This window comes from Puma concolor, chromosome A2 (assembly GCF_028749965.1).
Source record: "Puma concolor isolate L17-30 chromosome A2, mPumCon1.1.hap2, whole genome shotgun sequence".
Taxonomy (NCBI): Eukaryota; Metazoa; Chordata; class Mammalia; order Carnivora; family Felidae; genus Puma; species Puma concolor.
Genome location: NC_141668.1, coordinates 114,929,812 through 114,952,558, shown reverse-complemented (window position 1 = coordinate 114,952,558; position 22,747 = coordinate 114,929,812). Strand labels below are relative to the sequence as shown.

The window sequence follows — 22,747 nt, the reverse complement described above, 5'->3', positions numbered from 1 at the left end:
TCCGATCAAGAGCCTTTATGGTTCTCTACAAACAGAAGCTCAACGGTGATGAAGCCAGCCCACTGCCTGCCCCCACGTGTCACAGGCCCCAGGTGGAAATGAGGGGATGTTAGGTACCTTGAGTCAGATGCAGAGAAACCAACGGCAAGGGCAGGGGGCGGGTGAGGGGGTCCAAGGGCGTGGTTAGTGCCTCGAGGTCTAGTCCAGGAGGTCAGCTGTTTTGACAGTTCACGATTTTGAAGCCCTTCCTCCCGTCCCCCAGCAGAGGGAGCACCAAGGGAGTGTAAGGGAGAAAGTGGGGAAATGCAGGAGCACCCCCAGATGGTAATGAACGGGAGTCCCCCAGGTGCGGTTGACCGGGGACCGGGATGTGCCTCCGCTGGCCCACTTTTTCTCCCCACCCCACCTTTGATCGCTAAGAACACACTCAGGTAATGAAGGGTGGATGCTCTCCCCACCCAGCTCTCTGCGGGGGGCCCAGGGTGTCCCCTTCAGATTAGAGCTGAGAACAAGGTCAGGGTCTGGGGTTTTTCAAAGACCAGAAGTCAGGGCCCACTTGGGACCTTGGACACTGGAAGCAATAGCCCCACCTAAGGCCCTGCCCCAGGTCCTACCCATTACAACCCACGGGCCAGGATGGATATGTCTGCCCTCCTTCCCAGAACTCCAGCCTGACCACCGGCACCTCCGTCCTCACCTGGGGCCTCAGGTCCTGTAGGACCCGGCTTGGCTACCTGTCCCCATCCCCAGTGTCCCCTTCTGGGCCTCACCCTCCTCTGTCCCCTCCTCAGCGGGGTTGGCAGCCCCCTCAAGCCCCCAGTGCTGAGGCCCATCTCTGACAGGCAGGACCATGACTAAAGCACAGATTTGGAGCTCCTCAGGCCTCTCCTCTCCTTATCAGCACCGAGGAGCCCTAGGAAAGCAGGTCCAGCACTTGCTTTACTGAAGGGGAACACCAGAGGGGAGACGCCACTCGAGCCCCGTTCCCCGCCACCCCTTACATCCAGGACACCCAGGACCAGGCGTCCTGCCTGCTGGCTGGGAATCCAGAGTCCCCCTCCAGAGGCCTCGCTGCAGCACCCAGCTTTCAGGCCCCCCCACATGGACACGGGCACCCATGGCTCCCCATGCCCTGCCAGAGGTGAGGGCGAAAGGGTGGGGCAAATCACATGACTCCTGCCCCCAAAGCCTCACCTGCCCTTCTCCCTCCTCAGGAAACTAACTGCCTCTGCAGGGCCTGGTCAGACCTGGGGCCCCACGGGAGGTCTTCTGGGACTCAGGCCCTGCCTTCTGCCCCCGCCCACAGAGGGGCCTGGAGACCCTCTGACACCCAATGGGGAGAGCGGAGGGGCTGCCCCTAAGGCCAGCCCGGTCGGGGACGGGCCCCTGCCCCTCGGCACCTCCTGGCAGCTGCCCCCACCACCCCGTGGTTAGAAAAGGAGAAGCGCTGAGGGGCGGGCCGGGCTGAGGCAGGCAGGGAACCGCGCAGAAGAACAGAAGGGTGGCGTGGTCAGGGCACCTCGGGAGGCAGCAGAGGGGTGTCCGAGTTCTGTGCCGAGACTCTGGGGGACTCAGACCCAATGAGCCCCAGGCTGTACAAATTAAGGATGGAGTCGGCAATGATGCGGGCCGTGCGCTTCTGGTATCCGCCCGAGGTCACCATGAGGATGGGCACCTGGCGGCCGCGGACCACCCGAAACACCAGTTCGTCCCGCTTCACGATGCCCTGTGGGGGGAAGGGGGAGGCTGACTCGGGCGGGCGGCCGGGGCTCTGCGGCTTCCGGAGAGCCGGCTTCCGGCTTCCGCTGTGATTGCCGCTGCTTCCGCCCACCTTCCCTGCGGCACCCCCCCCCCCCCCCCCCCCCCCGGCAACCCCCTCAGGGCGGGGACGCACCTGGGGGCTGATGGACAGCCCCCCAAGGCGGTCGCCCTCAAGGATGTCGGTGCCCGCGTTGTACACGACCACGTCCGGCAGGTGCTCCTGGAGGGCTTTCTGGAGGTTCCTCTCCACTTTATCCAGGTACTCGTCGTCCTCCGTGCCCCACTCCAGCTCCACCTTCCGCCTGATGGCCTCTGAGGGAGAGACAGGAGTAGCCCCGTAGGCAAAGAAAGGCCAACGAGCTCAGGAGGGCCCAGTCAGTGTCCCAGCAGGATCGGACACGGTCTGACTCCAGCACTGCTCCCCCTCATTCATTCCGCCCCAAATGAAACTAAAGAGCGCCAAGAGCCGCAAAGGGGGCGCGGCCAAGGGAGAGAAGGGAGTGCAGAAGAAACACTTTGCCCTGGGGATTTCCAGACCCCTGTCGATGACATCTGGAGCCTCTGCCCAGAAATGAGGACCCTGCTGTGCCCTCAGGCCCAAATCCAGCACCTTAATCAGAAACCAGACCCCTGGGCCACACCTGGGGCTTAATGACCCTGAGCAGATGCATCGGCATAAACGTGCCCTTCCTGCACTTGTGTCCCCTATTTGCAAAGCGGGCGGGGCCCTGTGTCTTCAAAGTTCATCTGAGAGTCTCCGCCTTTTGGCTGGTAAGTTTAACCCCCCTGCATTTATTTTCACAACTGTTACATTTGACATCTGAAAATGCATTTTGTGTTTTCGACTTCTATTTTGTATTTTCGACTTCTCATATTTTTCCTCTCATTTCTTTTTTGTCATTCCCTATTTGCCACCAGACAAATGCATACCCAGGAGGGGTCTATTTTTATTCTCCTGGTGGGTACCCTGATGTAAGGACCCACGCATGTGTTTGCCGGACAGGTTTATGTGATCTCGGGTGGGTCAAGTGACTTCTTTAGGTCTCAGTTTGTTCATCTATAAAATGGGAACACACCCCCACCTCCAGGGCTGCTGAGGACAAATGAAGTGACTTCTGCAGAGGCCAGCATGTAGGGAATACTCAGAAGAGAGCTCCATATGAGCACGACCGCACTTAAGACTGAGGGATGAGGGGGCAGCTTACGCTTGGCGAAGCGGTCCCCGGGGTAGATATGGCGGTTATACACATCCATGATGTACACGCGCTTGTCACCCATGAAGTCCCGTTCATGCCCATTGCCCTGTGGAGAGGACACAAAAGCTGCTTGCACACAGGGGCCCTCAGCAAGGCCAGGAAGCCTGCACACGCCCACCCCAGGAAATGCCCCATGAGCCTGCGGAGCTCAGCTGGTCCCTGGAGGCAAAGGATCGCATGGCTATTAAGTAGCAGAGCTGGAATTCAACCTCAAAACGCAGCCCCATGACCTTCTAGCATGACCTTGAGCGGGGCCCAGCCCTCTGAGTTTCCTCTCCATGGAATGAGAAAGGAGTTCTAACCCTGCCACCCTCTGGAGTCTGTGGTGGGATCAGCTGGGATCAGGGACGTGAAAGGGAACCTGTAAAGGGCTGTGCAGGTGTGGCTTAGTTCCGGAGCTCAGTGTCATAGGACTCCACTGCGGGGTGCCCAGCGGCACACAGGCACAACAGCAGTGGGGGGGGGGGAGGTGTCCTCAAGAGCCCAGGTGACACCCTGCCCAGTCTGACCGGAGGAGCCAGCCCCATATTTGGAGCCCTGAGGAAGAAGTAACCCGGAACCTGAGCAAGACTGAAATCATGCGTGTGAGCATCTGTCAGAGGTGCAGCCCCACAGTAGTCCTCAGCTCCGTGCAGGGGTGGCACCCCAAACTGACTAGGAAGCACTGGGGAGCCATAGCAGGCTTCAGGGCGTGAGAGTGGTGTTGCCACCCTGGGCTTTAGGAAGAGCCATCAGCCAGGTGTGTTGGGCACTCAGAAGGGAGGACGGATCCTTTGGTTTGACAGAAACAATGAGGCGGACCCCGTGCCCTGGCTGGGCTGAGTGGCGCAGAGGGACAAAGACCGACCCTCCACTTTTGGCCTGAGGCACAGAGGATGAGCAGCGAGGGGAGAGGCAGATCAGGGTGGGGGGAGCAGAGGCCCAGCTTGGGGCTTGCCAATGTTCCCAGGGGGAAGGGAGCCCCCCACAGTAGGGGGCTGTGGGACAGAGCTGATGGGCATCAGCTGGGGGGGCGGGGCCATGAGACTGCAGCCCCCACAGGGTACTCACCTGATGGGCATCGAGATCAACGATGGTGGCTCTGGAGATGCCCTCCACTCGCTCAAACAGAAACTGCCAGGGGAGGAGAGGGGGAGGTGAGGACTCAGACAAGCCAGAGGCCATAGCCCCTTGGGGATTCCCAATTGGCAAGGGGCCAGGTGGGAGGCCTGACAGGCTTGTGGGCAATCAGGCCACCGGGCAAAGACCTCACACACTCAGAACTGTGTGGCTCAAGAGAAGCATATGTGCATGGTCAAGGAAGGCTCCCTGGAGGAGGCAGCATGTGCTGTGCCCTGAAGGGCTGGAGATTAGGAGTGGGGCAGTTGGGCTAGCTCTTAGAGAAAGCCCGGGATTCCTAGAGGAATATATACGGGTTAAGAAGGTGAAACCTCTCCCTAAGGCTGTGCCCTCTGCCTTATCCCACAAGGCCAAGTTCTCATGCCTCCTCTGGGAAGCCCTCCTTCCCCTCCCTACCCCCAGGAAGGTCTCCTGTGTGTCACCCTCTCTAAATGACCAGGGTCTGTTGACCTGCTTACTCCCACCATTAGTCTGTGTGCCCTAACACAGAGGCCCCTGAGAGAACAGGGGCCACGTCAGTCCATTCCTGATGCCCAGAACAAGGCCAGGCACAGGGTGGTTAAGGGGGGCTCTGCAATCCAGCAGAGGTGTCGGCCAATGCCAGCTCTGCACCTTTCAGCCGTATGACCTTACCTCCCCAGGCCTGGTTTTCCTCATCTGCACACATGAGGATTAAATGAGGGAAACCTGGGTGGCTCAGTCGATTAAGCATCGGACTCTTGATCTCATGGTTAGTGGGATCGAGCACGGAGCCTGTTTGGACTTCTCTGTCTCCTCTCTCTGCTCCTCTCCTGCTCCCTCCCTCCCTCCCTCTGTCTCTCCCTCCCTCTCTCTCTCTCTCTCTCCCCCACCCCGGGGGGGGCGGGGGGGAACAGAAACAGAAAGTGTCAGATCTGCTTTGGAGTCCCTGCCAGCTTCTTCCCCTTCTGAGACTCAGTTCCCTTCTCTGTAATGTGGAGGAGAACCCCAAGTTGGGGGGGGGGGATTCAAGGGAGGGCTCCTGGAGGCGAGCCCCCACGCACGCTCGGGCGCACCTTGATGGCCAGTGTGATGTCCGCGTAGGCACAGAAGCCTCCGCCCCGGTCACTGGAGCAGTGGTGGAAACCTCCACCTGCGGAAGGGCAGACACAGCGTGGTCAGGGCCAGGCACTGCCCCGCCCCTACATCCTCCCCACATCCCGTCCCTGCTCAGCTCCCAGGGACAGGCTCCCAGGACTCCAGGTCGGCAAGTTGAACTGAGCACCCAGGTGCGTCACCATCCCTGGGTCAGGAGGTAGCTTTGCCATCACAGCCATCCCTACCCGGAGCAAGAAACCTCGCAGGCTGTCCCAACGAGTGAGTCCACAGTGCCTGTCACAACCCCCAAGGGCTAGGAGCTTATCTTTCCCCAAACTGTCCCTTGCCTCTGCAGAGCCAGGCCGGCCCCCAAGTGATTTCCCATGCCAGGGAAGGGTGGTGGGGCTATGGGGGACCCATTTACCCTGGGACCACCCAGATTCTGCAGGTGGTAGAAAGGGATGGTCAGGAAGGGCACCTTCTGATGGTCTTGGCCACGCATGGCCATGGGGAAGGCCTTAGACACCAGGGTCCGGCCACAACCTCCCCCATGAGAGCCCATTGCCCTGCAACCTGAGTTTCGGGGGCCTCTGAAATTGAGCCCAACAACTGCCCCACCCAGCAGTTAGGGTCCAGGGCTCACAGCTACAAAGGATTTGCCTATTCTCATGCCAAGAGGCTGTCAACGGATCTTAACAAGATAATAGCCAATAATGAACTCCTAACCAGGCACAGAGCTCACTGAAACCTCCCTATAGCCCCTAGTGGGGGCACAATTGCCATTACCTCCATTCTACAGATGAAGAAACTGAGGCACACAGAAAATCAAGCAACCTGCCTGGGATCACACAGCTCACTAACAGCAGAACCAAGATTCAAACCCAGGCTGGATCAAGACCTGGCCTCTTAACCTCTATCAGGTCATAACATCTTCCACAGGGGAAGGGCCTCCCGAGGCCCTCGTGGGGACCCCACTGCAGACACACACAGGGCATGCCTCTTTCATCCATCCGTTCAGCAGTAGACCGTCACATCACGGTGATGTCAGATCCGATGTTCAGTACCTGGCAATACCAAGATGGAAGAGACCGAGCCCTGGCCTTGTGGAGCTCACAGCCAAAGGCAGGGATTCTCTCCCACACCCATTTCTTCATCGATATGATGGGGCTGACATGATAATGCCCAGCTCAAATGAGAGGCCAGACAGTAAAGAGGTTTGCTAACTGTGAAGTGCTGTACCTCAGTGAGGGACACATAAGGAAGGGATGAGGAAAAACGTCTGTGTAACCCTCCCGTGAGCCAGTCTTGGGGGAGAGTCCAGGGGACTCCGGAGTGCTGGCCCTCGGGTCCCTGACACGGCATTGACCCTGGGCCTGTCTGCCCATTACGTGACCGTGGCCCTGAAGGCTGTCCTGGGCCCCGGGAGGCTGATGGAGTTTTTCAGGAAAGACTCTGAAATTCTGCAGGTTTCAGCCCCACGCAGGGCTGCCCAGGGGATGACGCAGGCTTTTACAGACAGAGTGAGCCCCTTGTCACTGGAAGTATGCAAAGGCAGGGCTGGGGAGCCATCTGGAGAACTCTTTTAGATGAGAATCCCACACCAGATGGAGGCACTGGTTGGTCCCTCCCAGGCACCAGATGGCCGAATCCCCGCCCCCCCCCCCCCCAGACCACTTTAAGAAGGAGGTTCAGGGTGGTTCTGAAGGCACCAGAGCATCTGAACTCACAGTGGTTGCCTTCAGGTTCCTCCTGGCCCTCCCAGCCCAAGGACCCAGCAAGCCAGACCGGCTGGGGCACTCACCCACATTGATGGCCCAGCCTCGCTCCATGGCCAGCTTCCCTGCCTTTGGAGACAAGCACAAGGTGAGAGGCACAGGCAACCAATTCCCTCACTCATTCATTCACTGATTAACTGATTCATTCATTCATTCATTCATTCATTCATTCATTCCATAAACACCATTTCCAGAGAGCTCTGACATAGGATGATCTATGAGGTAGGGTTCAGGAGACCCCCACCCTCCAGCAGACTCAGACTCAGTCTTGGAAGTACCAGACTGGCTGCTGTATGAGAACTGCAAAGCCGCAGAACTGCAATTCTGAGAGGCGACTAGAAGAAATCAAAGTTAAATAGTTATGATCACACGTGAGCTGACAAGGATTTTGATGAGGCTTTCAGTGGAAAAATAGACAATTTTTGACCCACAGAAATACGGTAGGGTGAATACCAAAATCTTGTAGGAAATCATGGTTTGGGAGTGGGCAGTGATATTTAAAAAAAACAAAAAACAAAAAACAAAAATTTCCAAAGCTAAAAAGAAAACTATAGATCAATAGGTCTTGATCTGGCTCTGGATGAATTCATCCCACACCTAGGGGGCGCCTGGGTGGCTCAGTGCATTAAGCCTCTGACTCTTGATTGCAGCTCAGGCCATGATCTTGCGGTTTGTGAGTTTGAGCCCCACATTGGGCTCTGCACTGACAGCTGGGAGCCTGCCTGGGATTTGCTCTCTCTCCTTCTCTCTCTGCCCCTCCCCCTGCTCATGCTCTGTCTGTCTCTCTCTCAAAACAAATATTTATGAAATATTCTTTAAAAAAAGATTATCCTACATCTAAATCTGAAATGTTTCTCTACCTCCAATTAACTCGGCAGCCTGTGGCTAATTTTAAAGACAACTACATATGGGATGAAGAAGCTACTTTTGCTGTAAGTATTCTTTACTGTCACCCCCATGATGGGCAGTGAGGGGAGCATCGCCCATCACTGAAGCCATGGGGGCTTGGTTTTGCCATCTTGACTTGAGAACACTATAGCCATAGCTTGAGGATACACCCCCTGGGGAAAGGGGATATATCTTATACACCAGCAAATACGGTAACTCTCATAGGAGGTCATGGGGGAAGGAACAAGGAATTCTAATGTCCCCAAGTGGGAAAGGCTTTGGGAGAAAGAGTCATTGTTACTGTGCCTTGAGGACTATTTAGGATTTTGTTCAACTACAAAGTGGGAGGAGAGTATTCCGGATGGAGAGCCCAGAGTGGGCAAAGGCCCGGAGGTGTGGGGTCCCAAGCCCAGCCCTTCCTCCCACCTGCATCCCCACCTACCATGATGGTTCCTCCCGTCTGGGTCCGAAGGGGCTTCAGCACCTTCCTCTGCACAAGGAAGTTGGGGAGAAAGATGACAGGGGGGATCTCTGTGATGGTGGCAACAGCAAAGGACCACTGTGGAAGGAGACACAGGTCGTTATGCCCAGAGTGCAGAGGCAACAGCTGGGAAATCAGATTGCCAGTTTCCAGGTGACCTGGGAGAACTTCCAGTCAAGTGCAGTTCCTTTGGTAAGAAGTGAGAGCCCCTGACCCAGCTTTGGGCTCAGTAAGAACAGTTCCTTGCCTTAAAGCTGTTGGCCCACATTCCTCCAAAGCCCTTGGCTGCCCTCTTGCGCCCAGAGCGAGAGCTGCAGAAGACGCCAAGTCACAGGGGCGGCAGACCCAGCCCTGGCCCAGCCCACCCACTGTACAGAAGGGGGAGGACACTGAGGCCCTGAGCTGGGAAGATCTTTCTTTCCAACGTCAAACAGTGAGTCAATGGCAGAGCCAGCACTGGAAGCCCAGGTCCGCTTCCCCGGCACATGACCTCGTCATCCACTAGGAATCGGTCCTCCCTTCAAAAGGCGTATCAGGCCCTCATTTCTGGCTACCGAGGCAGGAGGGTCTAGGGTACCCAAAAGGCATTTGCATGAAGATTAGGACACAGCTTTCCCTGTGACCCTCCCAGACCCCGGGGCAAATGTCCATGGGCCCAGATCCCGAACCATCTGCTGCCTGGCTGAGAGTGTACCTGGATCCGTGCTCCCTGCTCTCCTCTGACCCCAGGCAGAGCCTCAGAGGGGCCCAGGGCACTCTGTAAATATTTACTGAGGCTCCAAGGTGGGGGCTACTCCTGTCCTTCTGACACAGCCCACAGCCGAGCAGGGAGGCACTCATATGCAATGTGGCAAAGCCTTTTGATGGAGAACATGGTCTGGGTCCAGGTGGGAACACAGCAGCTTTCTGGAGGCAGTGACCTCCAAGCTGAGTCTGAAGGTGAATGGGAGTTGCCCGGATGTCACAGTCAAGGTGAAAAGACAACTACTGGCAAAGGGAAGTGAGTCCACGCTCACGAGAAGTTGGGTACAACTGGGGCGGGGCCAGGCCTGTCCCGTAGGGCCTGTGCTGCCAGAGAATGTTCTCTCTCAGACAGCCTCATCAGAGCAGCAGGGAGCCATCAGATGGTGCTTGCCCAAGCTATTCTGGCTGCAGCAGGAGGACCAATTAGGAGAACTTGAATAGAAGCAGCAGCAGCCCCAGGGAGGAAGCGAGAAATAATGAGGGTCCAGAGAAGGGGAGATGGGGAAGGTTAGCAGATAGCACGTAGGGGATGGGCAGACAGAGGAGTCCAGGATGCAAGGTTGGAACCCCAAGACTCCAACCCTGAAGGCAAGGGCCAGAAGGGTAGCCCACTGTGAAAATCGAGGGCTGTCCTGGGACAGGGTGGGGCAGAGGTATGGCCCTCAGGAGGCCAGGCAGAGAGGAGTTTCAGGAAGGAGTAAGCCAAGGGAGGTGTTGAGAACAGGGAGCATGGCCACTGGGTTCTCCCACCAGGGGAGGAGATTTAGGGCAGGAGAGGCATGTTCAGTAAGGGCGAGGAGTCAGCAGAGAGGAAAGAGGCTGGGCCAAGGATGAGGTAGGACAGCAGAAAGGGCATATGCCTGGGAAGGTCCTGGCAGGCGCCTTAGCCAGGGGGCACTACTTGAGGCCAGGGAGAGAAGGCAGAACAGGCCCCATGTCAACTTCCATAGGGTCCGGGTGTGCTGGGAAACCCAGGCTGCCTGAACTGCACTGAATACCTGTGTGGCCACCCCCAGCCCCCACCCAGGCCACCAAGGCTGAGGACAGTTGTAGGCTGGGGAAGCCCTCACTCAAGTGAAGGAGCTGGTGAACGTGGCGTATGGCCCACAGACCACTTGCAGTCTGAAAAGGGAGGTGCCCCTCCAGCCTTCCTCAACCCCCGGCCTCCCAGCTGCACCATGGAGGCATCACAGGGCCTGGGAGGTGGTATGGGTGCTAGAGCTGAGACCAGCCAGGAAGGCTGGAATGCTCCAAGACCTGTCCATGTGCGTGTGTGGTGGGGGACAGACCCAGAGAAGGGAAGGTGGCCAGCTCTGACTGTTCCTCACACCAATCCCACTGCCCAACACAGGCTTGGCCTATGGGAGGCATGGAACCATGGTTTTCTTCCTTTTTTTAAATTTTTTATTAGGCTCCATGCACAACGTGGGGCTTGAACCCATGACCCTGAGATTAACAGTTGCATGCTCTACAGACCTAGCCAGCCAGGAGCCCCAGAACCACAGTTTTCTATGAATAAACAGTGAAAACAACAACTCAGCCACTGAAGGAACATGTTAAGTCACTGCCTCCCTCTCTCCCTCAGCAAGCTAGCAGGGAATAAGGATTGGAAGAAAACGAAAGCTTATCCCAGCCTCCTGAGGGGTCCCATATAGACACAAAACCACGAAGGGGGCATGTTTTAAAGTATGTTCCGCAGCAACTGCCTAGCCCAGCGCGCTATCAGGAAAGGGTTCCACATCAAATGACTCTGGGAAACACTGCTTATGTTGTCCACCTCTTGGAAACTCACATGGGAAACATGTAAAGGGCTCGAAATTTTGCCGTACAGAATCCTATCCGCTGCCCGAGTTTTCTGGCCACAAACCTCTGCCGGCCTGCCTTACTTTTTACACAACGCCTGCTGACCTTTGGAAAGCTGCAATCACGTGGGACACACTAGGGAATGAATCTTCCACGGGCCGGGTATAAAGTCACCAGAAGAGCGTCTGGGATGTAGCCAAGGGGACCAGTCCCCTTAGGGGAAGAGTCACGTCTGCCAACGTTTCTCCACTTCCGGCAGTGAGAGATGGTGCCAAACGGCTCAGCCCTCTCCCGGGCCCAGCCGTGGCCTCTGTGCAAGGCAGTGGTGCTGCCTACTGATGAGCTAGACTCGTGCTGTCCCATCCAGCGGCCACCAGCCACACGTGGCTACTTGGGTATAATTTTAAGTGAAAAATTTTTTATTAGAATTTTGTTACTTCAATCAAGAAAATAGAATTTCGTTCCTCAGTCTCACTGGCCATAGTTCAACTGCTCGATAGGCACGTGTGCCTAGGGGCTACTGGCCGGGGCCATTCCAGAACATGTGCACCGTGGCAAAAAGTTCTATTGGACGGAGCTGCTCCAGAAAAACCACCAGTGGCCAGGGTGAAAAATAGACGGGGTGGGAGGGGCAGGCTGGTGGCTGGGCCCTGGAGGGGGTGGGCGGGGAGGTTCTACACAGGGGCGTGCAGGGCAGCAGGCTGGGATGAGGGCACCCAGATCAGGCCCTCTGAGAGCCTGGCCCCAGGCAAGGGCATTGAGGGATGGGCTAGATGGGAGTAGGGTGGGGACAGGACTCAGAAGTCCTCCTCAGAGTAAAAACTGGTCCGACTCTGGGCTTTGCCACTGCTGTGTCAATTTGGACACAACCCTTACTTCTGTCTCGTCTCCTCATCTATGAAACAGGGACCCCTCCCCACCAGGCCTAAAACGGGGCCTTAGACCAATCTGCCAGGCCTGTCCTCAACTCCCCATCTGAAGACCCCCCCCCGGCTCCACCCCGACCCCTGCCCTTGCCTCATCTTTCTGCACAGCACCTGTCTCTACCTGGCGTTACAATATGTCTCAGTGGTTATCTGTCTGTTCCAGAAGGATGCCACAGCCAGGAGTGTAAGCACACACTCATTCTCATTCCTGCTATACAGATGATGCTGAGAGTGAAGCCTGCACACAGCAGGTGCTTAGAGCGCATGCCGCCCACCCTTGCCCAGACTCCTCCCTGCCTACACACTCCCTGGAGGAGGCCACCTCCCCTGCACCCTGCACCGCCCAGGAGAGCTGGATGACTAGCTGATAAGGGGCTAGGACAGTCTGGCCCTCTGCTCCCAAGACAGCACAAATGCAGAGCCCTCCTGGGGTCAGGTGAGGCCATACGTGTGCCCAGCTGCTTCCCCTCCCCCCCCTTACAGGTGTCACCCGAGGCTTGCCCTCAGGGAATCCCTTGCACCTCCATCCCCACCACAGGCTCTGCTTCTAGGGCTGTGCTTCTCCAAGTGTAGTTCCCAAACCAGCAACACCAGCATTTGAGAACTTGTCAGAAACACAGAGTCTCAGTCTCCTCTCCAGACCTCCCGAATCCAAAACTCTGGGAGTAGGGACCAGTGATCTGCATCACGACAAGCCTTCCAGTGGATTCCAATGCTTAAGCAAGTTGCAGAACCACTGCTCTAGCGAACTTGAGCCCATAGTGCTGAATGAATGAATGAATGAATGAATGAATGAATGGACATAAACAGAGGAGGTTTTACCACCCCAGCCTAATGCCCACTGCCCACCAAAAGGCCTGGCCTGCGAGCTTCCCCAGTAGAGACTGGCTGCAACCCCATGTGGAGGCCCCAACTGCTTGGTTTGGGTCAGAACTTTCCACCAGTGGAAGTGGGAGCAAAAGGAGAGAGGGGCGCCTGGGTGGCGCAGTCGGTTAGGCGTCCGACTTCAGCCGGGTCACGATCTCGCGGTCCGTGAGTTCGAGCCCCGCGTCAGGCTCTGGGCTGATGGCTCAGAGCCTGGAGCCTGATTCCGATTCTGTGTCTCCCTCTCTCTCTGCCCCTCCCCCGTTCATGCTCTGTCTCTCTCTGTCCCAAAAATAAATAAAAAACGTTGAAAAAAAAAATTTAAAAAAAAAAAAAAAAAAAAAAGGAGAGAAAGGAAAAAAATCCACACCATCATCTCAGTTGATGAAGAAGGAGCCTTTGACAAAATCCAACACCCTTTCACGATAAAGTCCATCAACAAACTAGAAACAGAAGGGAACTCTGCCACACTGGCAGAGGGCATTTATCCACACGTGCACATGCAAACACACACACACACACAATCACATAGCTATCACCATACACAGTGCTAAAAAACTGGAAACCTTCAGCCTAAGATCGGGAACAAGAGAGGGATACCCACTTTTGCCCCTTCTATTCAACCTCACACTGGAAGTTCCAGCCAGAGCAATTAGGAAAGAAATAACAGGTCTCCAAACTGTAAAGGAAGAAGTAAAACTAATCTCTATTCACAGATGGCATAATGTTAGCTGCAGAGAATCCTAAAGAATACACACACACACACACACACACACACACACACACACACACACACCTATTAAACTGAAGAACTTATCCAGCAAAGTTGCAGGATCCAAGATCAACACACAAAAATCAGTTGTATTTCTATACCTTAGCAACAAATAATCCATAAAGGAAATTTAAAAAGTAATTCCATTTAAAATAACAATGGAAATAATAGAATACTTGGGAATAAATTTAACCAAGGAGGTGCAAGACCGGTATACTAAACACTACAAAACACTGCTGAAAGAACTTAAGAATCTAAACAAATGAAAAAATAACCTGTGTTCATGGGTTCAAGACCTAATATTGTAAAGATGGCAATACTTTCCGGATTCCTCTACAGAGTCAACACAATCCCTATCAAAATCCTGATGGCCTCTTTTGCAGAAATAGAGAAGCTGATCCTATAATTTATATGGAATCTCAAGACACCTCAAATAGCTGAAAAACCTTGAAAAAGAACAGACTTAGAGAACACGCAATTTCCAATTTCAAAACTTACTACAAAGCTTCAGTGATCAAAACAATATGGCAGTGGCATAAGAGAGACATATACATCAACTGAATAGAACGGAGAGTCCAGAAGTAAATCCATACATCTATGGCCAACTAATTCTCTACAAGGGTACCAAGACTAGTCAATGGGGAAAGTGTTGTGTCTTTAGCAAATGGTGCTGGGAAAACTGGAGACCACATGCAGCAGATTGAGGTTGGGCCCTTACCTCACACCATATATAAGAATTAAGTCAAAATGGGCCAAAGACCTAAATACAAGCTAAAACTCTTAGAAGAAAACATCGGGGTCAATCTTCATGACCTTGGATTTGGCAATGGATTCTTAGATGTGACACCAAACACACAAGCAACAAAAGATGAAAAAGATAAGTTGAGATTTAGTGACATTCAAAACTTTTATGCATCCAAGGACACCAGCAAGAGAGCGAAAATACAACCTATAGAATGGGAGAAAATATTATTGGCAAATCACATAACATCCAGACATACAAAGAACTCTTAAGACTCCATAACCAAATGTTTTAATTGGGCCTGTGACTTGAGCAGACACGTCCTCAAAGAGGCGATATAAATGTCCACCAAGTGGCTGAAAAGATGCTCAGTGCTATTGACCGACAGGGAAATGCACGTTACAGCCACAATGAGATACCGCTCCATACCCACTAAGGTCGCCGCAGCCAACCAACCAACCAAACAAACAAAAACCATAAAATAACAAGCGTGGGTGAGAATGTAGAGATATCGGAACCTTTGTGCACAGTTGTTAGGAATGTAAAACGTGCAGTTGCTGTGGGGGTCATTTTGCTCGCCCCTTGGTTACCCTGTGACCAGCAATTCCGCCCCTAGCATATAACCTAAATAACTTGAGTACAGGGACTCAGATATGGACTTGTACATGCGTGTTCATAGCAACAAAAGGCTAAAAGCTGGAAGCAGCCCAAATGCCCATCAACTGAGAAACGGATAAACAAAATGTCTATCCACACAATGGAATATTATTCAGCCGCAATGAGGAATGAAGCGCAGACTCACGCCATGGGATGGATCATTCTTGAAAACGCTACGCTTGTGCTTGCTGATAGAAGCCTCACGCCAAAGGTCACGTGCTGTGTGACTCCACGCATGTGAGGCCTCCAGAAAAGGCAAGTGCAGAGAGCTAGAACACAGGCTGGTGGTCGCCAGGGGCCCGGGAGAAGGGGAATGGGAGCGGCGGCTTTGTGGGTACCAGTTTCCCGTCGGAGCGACGAAAATATTTTGGAACTAAACAGCAATGGTCGCACCACATTGTCAATGTAACAAATGCCACCGATGTTTACACTTTAGGATGGCTACTGGCTATGCTATCTGAATGTTACTATAGTTAACAAGAAAAGGAGACAAGAGCCCCCTCGGGGAAGAAGAGAGAAGTGAGAGAGAGAAATCAGAGGCCTGAGGAGGGGGCCCAGTTCCCCAGAGACTCTCTAAGCCTTTAGCCCCCTGGTGTTCTGGTGCGAGGGTCTGTCTCCCTCCCAGACAGGACTCCGAGTGCTGGGAGGTCGGTGACCAGGCCCAAGAGGTGTCTGGACTTCCTGAGGCTCAGGTGAGCTTGGCTTCTCTCTCTCTCGCATGCCGCATACCCAGTCTGAACCGCAGAAAATTCTACTGTTTCCTCTTCTTTGCAAACTCCAACTCCTACCACTCCCCCAAAATCCACAGCCGCTGTTTCCAGCCTCGTCTGAGAGCCCGGATCTCTCACCAGATTACTGCGACGACCTCCTTCCTCACTGATCTTCCTGCTTTTGTCTTGACAGCCTCTTCTCATCACAGCGGCCAAGCAATCCTGCTAAACCCTAGATCAGACCACATCCCTCGGCTTAACACACTCCTTGGCTCCCACCTCCCTCAGAGCAAACAGCAGTGGCACAAAAGGCCCCTGTGTGGTCTGGCCCCTGGTCATTTTCTGACACCATCTCTTGCCAGTCTCCCTCCCGTTCCCTCCGATCCAGTGGCAATACTGGAACACACTGCAGATACTCCTGCCTCAGGGCTTTTGCACTTGCTAATCCTTATACTTGGAATGCACTCCCTCACTGCCCTCAGTCCATGATCACATGTCAGTAAGTCCCTCCTTGACCTCCTTATTTCAAACTGCAGCCCCTACTCCCCCTTTCCCGCTACACTTTCATCCATGGCACTGAGTGCCTTCCGACACACCAGATCATTGCCTTGATTATCGTGTCTATTGGCTGACTCCCCCAGATGTCAGCTCCATAAGGAGAGGGACTCCATCTCTTTTGTTCTATCCTACCTCCCCTGGAACAGAGCACGGCGCTCATTAAACAGTTGCCGGATTAAAAAACAAAACAAAACAAAACACTTGCCGTGTAAAGGTATCCCGAGCGCTGCCTAGCTCGGGGTGCACAAGGACGAGATGTCACATCCGTGTCATGCCACCCCACACCCCAGGCAAACTGTCACTGGGGTTAGCAGAAGGCAGGAGCCTGGCCCTGGCCCAACCCAACCAGCACCTTCAGTGGGGCAAACTCTGGGCCTTTCGCACCGTAGGCGCTCAATACACATTTCTTTCCCTGAATGGCCATCACCTGGCAAACATCAGGTACTGTATCCCCTTCAATGCCTGGATGACTAAGCATCGAAGGCCACACCAGGCCAGGGCCAGGCGTGAGCCCTGGAACATGGGTGAGACAGCACAGGGGAGAGGGTGACCTCCCACAGTGCACACAGAACAGCTGAGGAAACCAGCAGGAACTCTCCAGGGCACTGTTCCAGATGCCCGCAGCAGAGAAAAAAAAAGAAAAGGAACATTGCAGAGAGCTGGGGGGAGAGGGGAAGGGGATGAGGATGAATAGAGGCAAGGGGAATGCTCCTGAGCTGCAGCCCCTAAGTGCCAAAATGGGCATGGTGGTTCCTGCCTGAGCATCAAGGGCACATCATACCATGTGGCTCTCCCATGGTATCTGGAACAAAATCCAAACTCCGCCCACGGCTTGTAAGACGCAGCGTGGCCTGGTGCTGCTGGCCTCCCTGACCACATCTTGTGCCACCTCAGCTTTTTATTCCCTTGAGCATCCTTCTTCCCTCTAGGAGGCAGAGTCCCCTCCCCCTGTAGGTATGTGGTTCTGGAACATTCTTCCTTCAAAGCTCCACACGCTCTTCATTCTTTTGTCTCAGCTCAAACCTCACCTCTGTGAAGCCCTCCCCGACCACCCAGTCACCCTCCACCCTCCACTTAAGTTACCCTCTATTTTTTTTCCCTTCACAGCCCTTGGTACTCTGTGAAATCCTCTCGGGTCGTTACTTCTTTATTTCCAGTCTTCCACAACAAAAATGCAAATCCATGGGAGCAGAGAAACTTGCTTATTCTTCATTTTGTACCCAGTACACAGTCAGTATTTGGTATAGATGTGTTGAATGACTGAATGCTTCACCTTAGTAGGTGTGATGGAAATCAGCCTGTTTCTCTTTTTGCTCTTGCTGCCAGGGAGCTCCAAGCCAAATATATAAGCTCAACCATAGCATCTTGGTTAATCCTTTCAGTTGGCATGTCTGAATGCTCCTGCTGCCCTTGACCTCAATTGCCTACTCAGGTCTCAACCTGTTAATACTTTTTTTTATTACCTATCACATAGTAAGCTGCCTTTAGGCTTTTGGGGGCCCAAGGCCAGGGACACAGTCAGCCCTGCACAGTTCCCCTGAAGGCTCCTCAAGAAGGTGGCATCCTGGAGCCTAGCCCCCCCTCCCCCTCAGCCTTATTCTGGCACATTCACATTCAATCCACCCTGGTCCCACTCTGTTCTGGTCTCTCCCTGCCCGGACCCGTCGCCATCGGTCCCTGTTCCCCACCCTCACCCTCTGGACTCTGGAAGGCATGTCCTCCTGGCCCAGCTCCTGGGCTATGGACTGTGACCACGCATGTCCAGGCCCCAGGAAACCAGGGCAGCCAAGGACTGGGCTTCCTGCCAAGGCCTCGCACACCTCTCTCTCCCAGGAGCCAGGTTGCAACCTCTTCCTGGTAATCTTTCATGAGCTGACACTGTCACGGCTTCATCTAGAATTCTCACAGCTCCGGCCAGAGTGGGGGAGGAGGGCGGGTAGCAGCTGTGACCAGGAACCAGGAAGACAGACTGGCTTCTGGATGCCCTGCTTGGGGTCTCCCTGAGGGCTGCTGGACCTCCTGGGTGACCTTGAGCAGGGCCTAGGCTTTTCCACCTATAGAGGGGAGGGGCCTGGTGACCTCTGGCATGTGCTGTGGCACTGAGTCTAAGACAAGGTGGGGGTCGGGGCTCTGGGCTCCCACACTGTTGGCAGAGGACCTGTGGCATCCCCGACCATGCCCCCACCAGGGCAGGCTGGCAGCACCAGGTTCTGACGCACCTCCCCAGCCTCGCTTCCCCTCTAGACGAGCTCCCCACGCAGAGGCCTCAGAACCTCAGCACTGATGACAGCTTCACGAGCTCCTCTGGAAAAAAGTCACAAGCAGGCAGCCTGGAGGCCCAGTTTGGTCTGCGGGTAGGATTTACAAATGTTGAACTGAGCTGCCGCATTAAGAAACCAGGGACTGCCACTTAATCTGAATTTCTCACTTTTCTTTGAAAGCCAGGCCTTCTGGCCACGTGGGGCCCCCAGGGCAGCTGAGAGGCAGCCACCCACTTGGGAAGGGGCAGGAGCCCCCCAGTTTGCCCCATACACCACCACTACCACCTGCCTGGCCACTTGTGTATATCCCTTGCTCAGACCTGGGGAGTTTCACACTAGTTTTTGGCCCAACAGTTTTCAACAAGTCTTTAGCAGCAGAAGCTCTTAGAAAAGAACCTCAAACGTCAGCCCGATATAAAAATAGACCTATGTGGGACAGCTTTGGTTGGATAAGGACAAGGGGCTGGCGTCCCCTCACCCAGCATGTCAGCAAGGGTCTCCAAGGCCTGTTCATAGAACACAGATTGAAAGGCACTAATGTAGAAGCTCTATGAAGGTGCAAACTCCGCCAAGTGGTCGTCCTTGCTTTCATACCCCCAGGGATGGGGAGCTCACTACCCCCTGGAGCAGCCTAACCCATCCCTGGTATCTGCCTTTTTGACACCTCTCTCCTTCTCTTGGGGACCACAAACTCACATGATCCCCCTGCATGAGGGGCAGGAATGGAGCCCCTTGGGGCTGTGCTTCCCCAGACCGAGCTGCCCCTGCTCTGACCACCCCTCCTGGTCAGCAGCCCTCCCCAGGCCCCAGACCCTGTACCTTGAGCTCGTTGAGATAGCGTCTCGTGTGCACCACCAGCAGATCCTCGTCCGAAGCCTCCCGTGCCTCCACCAGCATGCCATCTGACAGAAGTTTCTCTTCTGAAACCACAAAGTGGGCACCCTGCTTCCCTGATGGCCTCATGGCCGACCCGGCTCCAGACCACCCCTCGGAACAGGCTGCAGGCTTAGCCTCTGCTAGCCCTGCCCCAGAGGAGGTGGGAAACGGTTGGCTTTTGAAAACAGGTCGCCTCCCAGGCCAGTGTGGACAATGGCCAGAGGGCATTAGGCATTGGGCATGAGGCGATCCTTGGGTTTCCCAAGCCACCAACAGCTGAGAGGTGAGCTGGACAGCTTTCACAGGAGGTGGCACATGGGTCGATAAGGCTGACTCAAAATGAGAAAAAGCCTTATCAGTTCTCCCTCTCCACCTTCTAGTGATGTCACGGGAGGCCCAGGGTGGTGTGGTCTTTCAGGCCTGCCTAACCCTTGCTCATCTCCCTTCTTAACCCAAAAAGCAGCGACCTCACAGACTGCAGCACCCTGAAGTGAATCACAGCTTTCCTGCATTTATTTTTTTTTTACCACGACCTTCTATTTATGGCCAGTGAAACTGGCTTTTCCCATTTGGATGATATAATGTTTCCTTTTAAAACAAGTTTACTTAAGTTTTTTTTTAAGCAGAGGCTGAGTCAATAAAAAAAAAAAAAATGAAGTAAATAACGGAGCAGGTGGTATGAGGAAACGGCAAGGTCCCCAGAGTGGTTTGCAAATAACTGATGTTGGGGAAACACTGCAGTATTTTATCACCCCTCACATCCACCAGACAAGATTTGCTCTGTTTCGCCAAAGAAGAAACAGGAAGTGGTCTGGGGCACAGTGAGAATAGGACCATGATGCTCTGGGTTCTAGGGAATCAAAGGGACAAGGTCAGAATCCCAAGAAACTGTTTTAATGTGTAACCCTTAGAAAGCAAATGATCCCATACGTTTCCTGCACAGAGCTCCACATACAGAAGGCCTTCTCCATCGCCCCTCCCCCCAACAACATTCCAAGTCTCCCCACTGCCTTCAGGCAAAGGGCCAGCTCTTTTCCTGGCGGCGCCATGTGGCCCCTGCCTCCTTTCCACCCACATCCTCCGAGGAGGAAGCAGGGAACTCAGGAGGACTGTCAGCTCAGAGATGAGGGAGACAAGGAATCCTATGTTGAGCTACTGGGTAACGCAGGATCCCAAGAAAGGGCAATGGGGGCAGTGACTCAGGCTGAGTCTGCTGGAAACAGCGCACGAAGGACCACAGTCAGGGAAGCAAGATGACCAACAGGCTGGCCCCGCGTATTCTCACCATCCTGGCACACCACTTGTCCTTCTTCTACTTAATAGTTTTCTTTGAATGCTCACTCTGGTTACTATTGCAAATGGAAAATCCAAACCAATTGCCATAAATAGAAAAGCCAAAAATAGAAAACATATGCGATACAAACAAACTGCTATTAATCTGAAATTTGATTCTATTTTCTGCAACAGTGTGGCTCGCTCTAGATTTGTTAAAAAGGGAGATGCGCTTAGGTGTTAAAGACAGGCTAGCCCCAAAGCGAAACTGTCTCCATGGCATGATCAGGATTGTGTGATTTAAAGGTCCACAATGCCTCGTGCTATGCCAGGTAATGTTCCCTACTTCTGTTAACTGAGGAACCCCTAATGCAGGGAAAAGGGAGAATATTCTCGCACTAGCCTGCTGTGATGCCTGAATTTCGCACCTAAACCAGACCCCTGGATTACAAACCGAAGTAGAAAGCACAATCCGGAGCACCACCTTGCTCAGTGGAATGAGCTGTGACAGGTGCGAGCCTGAAGCTCTGGGTTCCAGACCCCCCTCTGCTACTTGGTAGCTGTGTGACTTTGGGCATGTTTCCTAACCTTTCTGGGCTCCAATTTCCTCCATCTGCAATCAGCAGGGTTTGGAGCAAAGGCTCTCTAGTTCTGGACTCTCGGAGCTTATAGGGAACAGACACTGGATTTTGCTTTAAACTTCACCTTCCTGGTGGGCCTCCACGGACAGGGACAGGACTTAAGCCCACAGTGATGGGGAGCAGTGAAGGTCTGAGGCAGGGACATACCATGCTCAGACGCCTGTACTGAAAAGACTCTGCCCGCATGAGTGGAAGGCAGTCTGAGGGCTGAGAGTGGAGGTGGGAGGCTGCGGCTTGTGTCAGGGAAGACACAGGGAGGGGCCGGGAGAGAGGGGTGGGTTGGAAGAAGCAGCTGTAGGGTCTGATAGGGCCTTCCATACCTTTCAGGAAGCTGATCACCTTGCCCCATTTTCCCGCATCAAAGGGGTGCAGTTTCTCCAGGCCCATGAAGGTTATGTTGTAGCGTGGTGAATACACGATGGGCCAGCGTGTCTCCGGCACATGCTGGTACAGCTGAGTTGTGTGTGGCCTTCCGTGTGCACAGGGACAGACACAGAGACAGGGGCAGTCTCAGTGTGGAAAGCAGCCTCCTCCTTGCTGCCGGCTGACTTTGACCACACAGCTCCACAGCCGCAGGAAAAGGGCCTCTTAGCAACAGCAACGACGGTCATGAGAGCAGCTCCTCACTGAGCATTGGCTCTCTCCCTGCACTGTCCAACCCAAACCTCACCGGAGCCCTGGGAGGTAGGCGCCACCGGTCCCAACAGAGGCTCGGAGGGGGAACCAGGCGTGCCCAAGGTCACACTGCGGGTGGGTGCAGCACCGGCTGTGCACCCAGGTGTATCTGGCTGCCAGGCCTCGGCACGTCCCCTCCACATTATTACAATTATCCTAAAAAGCTGTGTGGCCCTAGGCCTCAGTTTCCTTAAGTAAAACATGTGGCTGTCGCGAGATGATGCACCGAAACAGCTGAGCACAGAGAGCGCCCTATCTCTGAGAGCTGGGGGTGGGGATGACAGTTCCCAGAAACAGCAGGTCGGGGTTCACGCAGACTGAGGCCCAACCCGCAGCCAGGAATGGAGATCACCTCAGCCTAGCCGCTCAGCTGACCCCCCTCCCCCCCATTACACCTCCGCACAGGGACCAGAAACCCGGCGCCAGCTGTTGCCACTGCGGGAGGCCTCCGCACAGCCGGTGGAGCCTGGGATAGAGCAGACGTCAGACCCGCGCCTGTCGCTGGGCCCCGCCCGGGTCGGAGCCCCGCGACCCTCACCGGTCCCTCGGACCGCAGAGAAGTGGCGCGAGGCCGGCCTGGGCGCACCCGACCCGAGCGCCCCCTCGCCCGCCATACCTGGGCACGCACCTGGCGGCCCGCCGGGTAGCCCGCGCACTCGCGCTCCCGCCCACGGGGACCCCTGGGAACCCCGGGGTCTTGGGTTGGCGCCCCACCCCGCGCCCCCACCCCTGCCTCACTCACATCCCGGGGCCGGGCCCTCCCTGCGCTGGCCACTGCTCGGCGACCGGGCGGGGCAGGGCACGGCCCCGCCCCGGACACGCCCCCGGCCTCGGCCTCCTCCGCTGGGGGCGGAGCTCCGGCAGGCTCGACTCCGCCCCGCTCGGGCCCGCGCCTGCGTCACAGAGCGAT

At 54.8% G+C, this 22,747-nt stretch overlaps 1 protein-coding gene across 1 annotated transcript; it reads right to left on the bottom strand.

Moving 5' to 3' along the window:
• On the bottom strand, positions 1 to 22,729 carry HDAC11 (histone deacetylase 11). Its single transcript, XM_086697322.1, has 10 exons — positions 22,580 to 22,729; positions 21,483 to 21,631; positions 19,193 to 19,293; positions 8,298 to 8,414; positions 6,994 to 7,036; positions 5,171 to 5,247; positions 4,068 to 4,130; positions 2,967 to 3,063; positions 1,895 to 2,073; positions 1 to 1,726 (listed from the first exon to the last, which is right to left on the bottom strand). Coding segments are annotated over exons 1-10 (1,044 nt in total). The 5' UTR covers positions 22,582 to 22,729; the 3' UTR covers positions 1 to 1,510.
• Positions 22,730 to 22,747: the final 18 nt, after the last annotated feature.